The sequence below is a fragment of the Oncorhynchus clarkii genome, chromosome 3 (assembly GCF_045791955.1).
Source record: "Oncorhynchus clarkii lewisi isolate Uvic-CL-2024 chromosome 3, UVic_Ocla_1.0, whole genome shotgun sequence".
In the NCBI taxonomy this organism is placed as follows: domain Eukaryota; kingdom Metazoa; phylum Chordata; class Actinopteri; order Salmoniformes; family Salmonidae; genus Oncorhynchus; species Oncorhynchus clarkii.
This window is the reverse complement of record NC_092149.1, coordinates 82,104,815-82,113,730: the sequence shown is the minus strand read 5'-3', so window position 1 is coordinate 82,113,730 and position 8,916 is coordinate 82,104,815. Positions and strand designations below refer to the sequence as shown.

Below are 8,916 nucleotides of genomic sequence, written 5' to 3'. Positions count from 1 at the left end.
ATTCTCCGACTGAAACATTGCATACAGGATCAGTGACTACACTGAGCTAAAAGTAGTAATGTAGAAGATTGAACAGTCCTTGACCAATGCTAATGTAGCAAGTTGTATTTATTTGTATGGGGACACATATAACTCATCAGGGTTTGTGTCAGTTGAAAGCTATTTTCTTATCTAAATATGAATCCAGCAGTTGTCCCCTGCTATTTAAATATATTCTCTTATCTCAGTAAACCAGTTTCCTATTATAGATCAAATGTTTTCTTACCCGTTTCAAATAAAAAGGGTCTTGCTCAGAATCAGAAGTGTGACAACAAAGTGCACACAATAACTTTAGCCAATCTTTTTTTTTTACCTTTAAAAGCCATGGTAATAATCTGAAGTCAAGAAGAAGAAAAACATCCCTTTAAGAAGATGATGATTTAGTCTGGGTTTAGAGGCTTAATGCAATCAGTGTTAATCCTTTAATCTGAAAGGAAATTATCTCCAACATAAAGTTCATAACCCTAACCAATAATGTGTAGGCCATCATTGTAAATAAGAATTTGTGTCTCAACTGACTTGCCTAGTTAAATAAAGGTTACATTATTTTTTATATATTTTTTAAAATAATGGGTGTTTCATTGGTAATTAGTGTTTCAGTAATAATAATAATAATATTGCAGTAGTAAAGTTTGAACATAATTTCAGGGTTGTTCAAAGTCTCCATAGGAAGTTGTCACTCATATTCAATAATATGCATTGAAACAGCTCAGCAGTTGATCGTATCTTTAATAAAACATGTGACAGGTCTACAGAGTTTGCGTGTGGAGTGCAGACATAACCTCATGCTCTTCAAGGAGTTCTAATGGATGTTCTGTGGTTCCTGGTGTTCTGTGGATCCTGGATGTCCACCCACTGTCTCAGCTAGAACCTCCCTCTGTACTCCCTACAGCTGCTGCTGCTGCTACCAGTAGACCCAGACAGGTAGACAAATCAGACCCCTTTCCCGTCCCCTTCTCCCCACCCCAACTCTGGAGGTGGTGGTGGAAGAGGTGATGGAGGGAGAAGTGGTGGTGGAGAAAGTGGTGGAGGTGGAGGAAGTGGTGGAGGGAGAAGTGGTGGTGGAGGTGGTGGTGGAGGTGGTGGAGATGGAGGGGGTGGAGAAAGTGGTGCAGGAGGTGGTGGAGGTAGTGGAGGAGGTGGAGGAGGAGGTAGTGGTGGAAGAGGTGGTGGAGGGAGAAGTGGTGGTGGAGGTGGTGGAGAAAGTGGTGGAGGTGGAGGATATGGTGGAGGGATAAGTGGTGGAGGTGGAGGTGGTGGAGGGAGAAGTGGTGGTGGAGGTGGTGGAGAAAGTGGTGGAGGTGGAGTAGGTGTTGGAGGTGGAGGAGGAGGTAGTGTTGGAAGAGGTGGTGGAGGGAGAAGTGGTGGTGGTGGACGTGGTGGAGAAAGTGGTTGAGAAAGTGGTGGAGGTGGAGGAGGTGGTGGTGGTGGTGGAGGTGGAGGAGGTGGTGGAGGGAGTGGTGGTGGAAGTGTATGAAGTGGTGATAGAAGAAGTGGTGGTGGTGTAGGTAGTGGAGGTGGAAGTGGAGGTAAAAGTGGAGGAGGAGGTGGTGGTGTTAGAGGGAGTGGTGGTGTTAGAGGAAGTGGTGGTGGAGGTGGAGGTGGTGGAGGATGTGGTGGAGGAGGGGATGGTGGAGGAAGTAGTGGTGTTAGAGGAAGTGGTGGTGGAGGTGGAGAGGTGGTGGTGGTGGTGGAGGAAGTGGTGGAGGTGGAGGAAGTGGTGGAGGTTGTGGAGGAGGTGGTGGTGGAGGTGGAGGAGGATGTGGTGAGGGAGAAGTGGTGCTGGAGGAAGTGGTGGTGGTAGAAGAAGTGGTGGTGGTAGAGGATGTGGTGGGGAAGGAAGTGGTGGTGGTGGAAGTGGTGGTGGTGGAGGTGGGAGAGGTTGGTGGAGGGGATGGATGTGGTGTTGGAAATGGTGTAGGGGGAAGTGGTGGTGGAGGAAGTGGTGGGGAAGGTAGTGGTTGAGAAGGTGGTGGAGGAGGTGGTGGAGAAGGTAATGGAGAAAGTGGTGATGGAGGAGATGGTGGTGGAGGACGGGTGGTGGAGGAAGTGGTGGTGGAGGTGGCGTTGGTGGTGGAGGAAGTGGTGGTGGTGGTGGTGGTGGTGGTGGAGGAAGTGGTGGTGGAGGAAGTGGTGGTGTTAGAGGAATCGGTGGTGGAGGTGGTTGAGGTGGAGAAAGAGGTGGTGGAGGGAGTGGTGGTGGAGGTGGAGGAAGTGGTGGTAGAGGAAGTGGTGGTGGAGGAGGAGGTGGTGGTAGAAGAAGTGGTGGTGGAGGTGGTGGTGGAGGATGGGATGGTGGAGGAAGTAGTGGTGTTAGAGGAAGTGGTGGTGTTAGAGGAAGTGGTGGTGGAGGAGGGGATGGTGGAGGAAGTAGTGGTGTTAGAGGAAGTGGTGGTGTTAGAGGAAGTGGTGGTGGAGGAGGGGATGGTGGAGGAAGTAGTGGTGTTAGAGGAGGTGGTGGAGGTGGAGGAAGTGGTGGAGGTAGAGGAAGTGGTGGAGGTGGTGGTGGAGGAAGTGGTGCTGGAAGTGGTGGTGGAGGTGGAGTAGGAAGTGGTGGAGGAGGTGGTGAAGGAAGTGGTGGTGGTGGAGGTGGTGGGGAAGGTTGTGGTTAAGAAGGTGGTGGAATAGGTGGTGGTGGAGAAGTTGGTGGAGAAAGTGGTGACGAAGGAGATGGTGGTGGAGGAAGTGGTGGTGGAGGAGGCGGTGTTGGTGGAGGAAGTGGTGGTGGTGGTGGAGGAAGTGGTGGTGGAGGTGGTGGAGGTGGAGGAGGAAGTGGTGGAGGAGGTGGTGAATGAATTGGTGGTGGTGGAGGTGGTGGAGGTGGTGGAGGAAGTGGTTGTGGAGGAAGTGGTGGTGGTTGTAGAGAAAGTGGTGGTGGAGGTGTTGGATGAGGTGGTTGAGGTGGAGGAGGTGGCGGTGGTGGAGAAAGTGGTGGGGGTAGAGAAAGTGGTGGTTTTAGAGGAAGTGTTGATGATGGAGGAGGTGTAGGTGTATGTGGTGGAGGAGGAGGTGGTGGTGGTGGAGGTGGTGGATGCAGTGCATGAAGTGGTGATGGTTGAGGAATTGGTGGTGGAGGTGGAGGAGGTGGTGGTGGTACTGGTGAAGGAGGTGGAGGTGGTTGAGGTGGTGGTGGAGGTGGTGGAGGTGGTGGTGGAGGTGAAGGATGTGGAGGAGGAGAAGGTGGTGGAGGAGGAAATTGTGGTGGATGAGAGGGAGGTGGAGGAGGAAGTGGTGGAGGAGGTAAACATTGTGGTGGAGGAAGTGGTGGTGGAGGAGGTGGTGGAGGAAGAGGAGGTTTTGGAGGGAATGGTGGTGGAGGTGGTGGAAGTGGTAGAGGAGGTGATGGGGGAAGTGGTGGAGAATGTGGTGGTAGAGGAGGTGGTGGAGGAAGAGGAGGTGTTGGAGGAAAGAGTGGAGTTGGTGGTGGTGGTGGTGGTGGTGGTGGAGGTTGAAGTGGTGGTGGTGGTAGAAGTGGTGGTGGTGGAAGTTAGTGGAAGTGGTGGTTGTGGAGGAAGTCATGGTTGTGGTATAAGTAGTGGAGGAGTTGGTGGAGGTGGTGGAAGAAGTGTTGGTGGAAGAGGTGGAAGTAGTTATTGTGGAGGAAGTTGTGGAGGTGGTGGTGGTGGTGGAGGTAGAAGTGGTAGAAGTAGTGATTGCGGAGGAAGTGGTGGTGACGGGGGTGGAGGAGGTGGTGATGTTGGAGGTGGTGGTGGTAGTGGTGAATCCAGACATCCTGTTCTGTCTCTCTGGCTTGGTAGGAGAGTGTGTGACAAGCTCTATTGTGGTCAGAATAGAACAGCACCACAGCCTTAACACAGCTGGCGAGGCAGATGTGGCCCACAAAGTTTAACAAACATTTCTTAGTGTTGAGAAAATCCCCTGGCTTTGCATAACAAGGAATAGACTGCATTATTATGACAACCGAAAGCTAGATGTCCTATTTGTTCCAACGAATAGTAGAGTGGTGACTGGACATGACGTTTAGTAGCACTTTGTTTTTCGAGTGACTTGCTGAGTTTGATCACTACACCGTCTATGTTGAGAGACTGAGCTAAGACACATTCTGTAAATATTTATTTTTTTAAACGTCAAAATGGATATAACCATTTTTATGGATATTCAGCAAGATAACATACAGTGACTTCAGAAAGTATCCACACCCCTTGACTTATTCCATATTTTGTGTTACAGCCTGAATTCAAAACGGATAAAGTATTTAAAATTATCAATACCCCAAAATGACAAAGTGAAAATATATATATATTTTTTTAAATGTTAGCACATTTATTGAAAATAAAACACTGAAATGTCTTATTTACATACTGTAAGTATTCACACCCCTGAGTCCACACTTTGTAGAAGCACCTTTGGCAGTGATTACAGCTTTGAGTCGTCTTGGGTATGTCTGTATCAGCTATGCACATCTGGATTTGGGGATCTATTTTATTTCTTGCTGGCAGATTTTCTCAAGCTATGTTAAGTTAGATGGGGAGTGGCAGTGAACAGCTATCTTCAAGTTTTTCCAAAGATTTAGGATACAAGTCTGGGCTTTGGCTGGCCCACTCAAGGATTTTTCACATTCTTGTTCTGAAGTCATTCCAGCATTGCTTTGGCTGCATGCTTGGGGTCAATGAGCTTAGACTGGGGCCCCCACTTATTCACTCTGAAGATGGTTCCTGTATTTGGTTCATTCCATTGTTCCCTATATCCTTACCAGTCTCCTAGTCCCTGCCTCTGAATTGCATCCCATAGCATGATGCTTTCACCACCATGCTTCATGGCAGGCAGTATACCACATCTGTCACCTATTCATTAATTTTATTTGTATTTTTTTAAATTTCACCTTAATATAACCAGGTAGGCTAGTTGAGAACACCTTTATTTAACCAGGTAGGCTAGTTGAGAACACCTTTATTTAACCAGGTAGGCTAGTTGAGAACACCTTTATTTAACCAGGTAGGCTAGTTGAGAACACCTTTATTTAACCAGGTAGGCCAGTTGAGAACACCTTTATTTAACCAGATAGGCCAGTTGAGAACACCTTTATTTAACCAGGTAGGCTAGTTGAGAACACCTTTATTTAACCAGGTAGGCTAGTTGAGAACACCTTTATTTAACCAGGTAGGCTAGTTGAGAACACCTTTATTTAACCAGGTAGGCCAGTTGAGAACACCTTTATTTAACCAGATAGGCCAGTTGAGAACACCTTTATTTAACCAGGTAGGCTAGTTGAGAACACCTTTATTTTACCAGGTAGGCTAGTTGAGAACACCTTTATTTAACCAGGTAGGCTAGTTGAGAACACCTTTATTTAACCAGGTAGGCTAGTTGAGAACACCTTTATTTAACCAGGTAGGCTAGTTGAGAACACCTTTATTTAACCAGGTAGGCTAGTTGAGAACACCTTTATTTAACCAGGTAGGCTAGTTGAGAACACCTTTATTTAACCAGGTAGGCTAGTTGAGAACACCTTTATTTAACCAGGTAGGCTAGTTGAGAACACCTTTATTTAACCAGGTAGGCCAGTTGAGAACACCTTTATTTAACCAGGTAGGCTAGTTGAGAACACCTTTATTTAACCAGGTAGGCTAGTTGAGAACACCTTTATTTAACCAGGTAGGCTAGTTGAGAACACCTTTATTTAACCAGGTAGGCTAGTTGAGAACACCTTTATTTAACCAGGTAGGCTAGTTGAGAACACCTTCATTTAACCAGGTAGGCTAGTTGAGAACACCTTTATTTAACCAGGTAGGCTAGTTGAGAACACCTTTATTTAACCAGGTAGGCTAGTTGAGAACACCTTCATTTAACCAGGTAGGCTAGTTGAGAACACCTTTATTTAACCAGGTAGGCTAGTTGAGAACACCTTTATTTAACCAGGTAGGCTAGTTGAGAACACCTTAATTTAACCAGGTAGGCTAGTTGAGAACACCTTAATTTAACCAGGTAGGCTAGTTGAGAACACCTTAATTTAACCAGGTAGGCTAGTTGAGAACACCTTAATTTAACCAGGTAGGCTAGTTGAGAACACCTTTATTTAACCAGGTAGGCTAGTTGAGAACACCTTTATTTAACCAGGTAGGCTAGTTGAGAACACCTTAATTTAACCAGGTAGGCTAGTTGAGAACAAGTTCTCATTTACAACTGCGACCGGGCCAAGATAAAGCACAGCAGTGCGACACAAACAACATCACAGAGTGACACAAACATAGTCAAACATAGTCAATAATACAATAGATAAAAAGTCTATACTGTATACAGTGTGTGCAAATGAGGTACGATAAGGGAGGTAAGGCATTGAATAGGCCATAGTGGCAAAATAATTACAATATAGCAATTAAACACTGGAGTGATAGATGTGCAGAAGATGAAGGTGCAAGTAGAGATACTGAGGTGCAAAGGGGCAAAATAAATAAATAACAGTATGGGGATTAGGTAGTTGAGGCTATGTACAGGTGAAGTGATCTGTGAGCTGCTCTGACAGCTGGTGCTTAAAGTTAGTGAGGGAGATATGAGTCTCCAGCTTCAGTGATTTTTGCAGTTCGTTTCAGTCATTGGCAGCAGAGAACTGGAAGGACGGGCGGCCAAAGGAGGAACTGGCTTTGGGGGTGACCAGTGAAATATACTTGCTGGAGCGCATGCTATGGGTGGGTGCTGCTATGACGACCAGTGAGCTGAAATAAGGCGGGGCTTTATCTAGCAAAGACTTATAGATGATCTGGCGACGAATGTGAAGTGAGGACCAGCCAACGAGAGCATACAGGTTGCAGTGGTGGGTAGTATATGGGGATTTGGTGACAAAACGGATGGCACTGTGATAGACTGCATCCAATTTGCTGAGTAGAGTGTTGGAGGCTATTTTGTAAATGACATCACCGAAGTCAAGGACCGGTAGGATAGTCAGTTTCACGAGGGTATGTTTGGCAGCATGAGTGAAGGATGCTTTGTTGCAAAATAGGAAGCCGATTATAGATTTAGTTTTAGATTGGAGATGCTTAATGTGAGTCTACAGTGTAACCAGACACCTAGGTATTTGTAATTGTCCACATATTCTAAGTCAGAACCGTCCAGAGTAGTGATGCTGGACGGGCGGGCAGGTATGAGCAGCGATCGGCTGAAGAGCATGCATTTAGTTTTACTTGCATTTAAATTAAGAGCAGTTGGAGGCCACGGAAGGAGAGTTGTATGGCATTGAAGCTTGTCTGGAGGTTAGTTAAAACAGTGTCCAAAGAAGGGCCAGAATACATATATATATGTATACATATATACATATATACAGAATGGTGTCATCTGCGTAGAGGTGGATCAGAGAATCACCAGCTGCAAGAGCGACATCATTGATGTATACAGAGAAGAGAGTCAGTCCGAGAATTGAACCCTGTGGCACCCCCATAGAGACTGCCAGAGGTCCGGACAACAGGCCCTCTGATTTGACACACTGAACTTTATCAGAGAAGTAGTTGGTGAACCAGGCGAGGCAGTCATTTGAGAAACCAAGGCTGTGTAGTGTGCTGATTAGAATGTGGTGATTGACAGAGTTGAAAGCCTTGGCCAGGTCGATGAATACAGCTGCACAGTATTGTCTCTTATCGATGGCGGTCATAATATCGCTTAGAATACTACTACACCGGCTCGAATACTACTACACCGGCTCTGATGCTCGTCGCATGTGACAGGGCTTGCAAACTATCACGGATTACAAAGCGATACCAATCTCCAAGCTGCACAGTGACGCGAGTCTACCAGACGAGCTAAATATCTTCTATGCTCGCTACTAGGCAAGCAACACTGAACCATGCATGAGAACACCGGCTGTTCCGGATGACTGTGTGATCACGCTCTCTGTAGCCGATGTGAGTAAGACATTTATTTTTGTCATTATCTTTAATTATAATTTTAACAGGGGTTAAATAAACAACCAAACAAAGTGCATCACACAGACCAAGTACAATAAAATGAATATGGATACAGCAGAATATTATACAAACATCACAGCTATAACATGGGGCATTTATGGGAGATTTTCTACATAGGACCACAATGGAGACCAAATTTTACAATATGTCAGACTTCTTGAGTAAATCAAAGGTAAGTAGAATAGCAGAAGCTTGAGAAAGCCACATTCTCGCAGATGGTACTTTAGGTGTAGACCATAATAACAATTTAATGTTTTTGCTAAGTAAACAAGGGTATTGAACACACGTTCAGAGTTAGGGTCAAACACATTGTTACAATCAAAGTAGAGCAAACATAAAATTGGTGAAAAAGCAAATTGTCTACCCAAGATCCTTCTGGGTGTGTAAATGAATATAATTCCAATAAGACTGGATTCTGCTACAGTACCAAAAAACATGCATGAAATCAAAAAAGAAAAAAAATCAAGGTGCCAGTATCCTGTTTACATCTGAAACATTAAGGGCAATCGGATTAAGGCCAATCGGTTGACAAGCAGAGGGATTTAAGGTCTGGAATCTGCAAGTACCCGATAAGGCCAGGATCTTTTCAAAGCTATTAATAAATGATAAGGAAGCTATGGCTCTTGGTTGACATGCTATTGATTCCATCCCAACCCAAAGTAAGTGGCATCTCTGTTTAGGCACCAACTAAACATGTGCTTGATCTGAGCAGACCAGTAATATAGTTGCAGATTTGGCAAAAAAGACCTCTCTTAAATCCTTAGGCTTAAAATTTGTTTGGTAATTTGGTTCTAGGTTTCTTATTGTTCCATATATATTTAGAGATATTGGCCTTCATTTTCGTAAAAAAAAAGGACTGAGATAGATGTCAGGGGATAGTTTGGAATAGAAAATTTAGCCGAGAAAGGATATTCATCCTGACGACATAAATCCTGCCAAAAAAAGAGTTTGGCACGGTAGA

The 8,916-nt window shown here is 45.3% G+C and overlaps 1 protein-coding gene across 1 annotated transcript; it reads left to right on the top strand.

Moving 5' to 3' along the window:
* Nucleotides 1-1,034: 1,034 nt before the first annotated feature.
* LOC139386148 (probable serine/threonine-protein kinase kinX) lies at nucleotides 1,035-2,586 on the top strand. Its single transcript, XM_071131603.1, has 5 exons — nucleotides 1,035-1,265; nucleotides 1,350-1,499; nucleotides 1,548-1,709; nucleotides 1,961-2,032; nucleotides 2,086-2,586. The coding sequence occupies exons 1-5, from the start codon at nucleotides 1,035-1,037 to the stop codon at nucleotides 2,584-2,586; spliced, it is 1,116 nt and encodes a 371-aa protein (XP_070987704.1).
* Nucleotides 2,587-8,916: the final 6,330 nt, after the last annotated feature.

Bases quoted from the DNA above. Each gene is read 5' to 3' on its own strand.
- LOC139386148 (XM_071131603.1), top strand. From the start codon at position 1,035: ATGGAGGGAGAAGTGGTGGTGGAGAAAGTGGTGGAGGTGGAGGAAGTG. The intron at 1,500-1,547 runs GTGGTGGAAGTG...GTGGTGGTGTAG, and splicing joins AGGAGGTGGTGGAGGGAGTG to GTAGTGGAGGTGGAAGTGGA. The intron at 1,710-1,960 runs GTGGAGAGGTGG...GAAATGGTGTAG, and splicing joins TAGAGGAAGTGGTGGTGGAG to GGGGAAGTGGTGGTGGAGGA.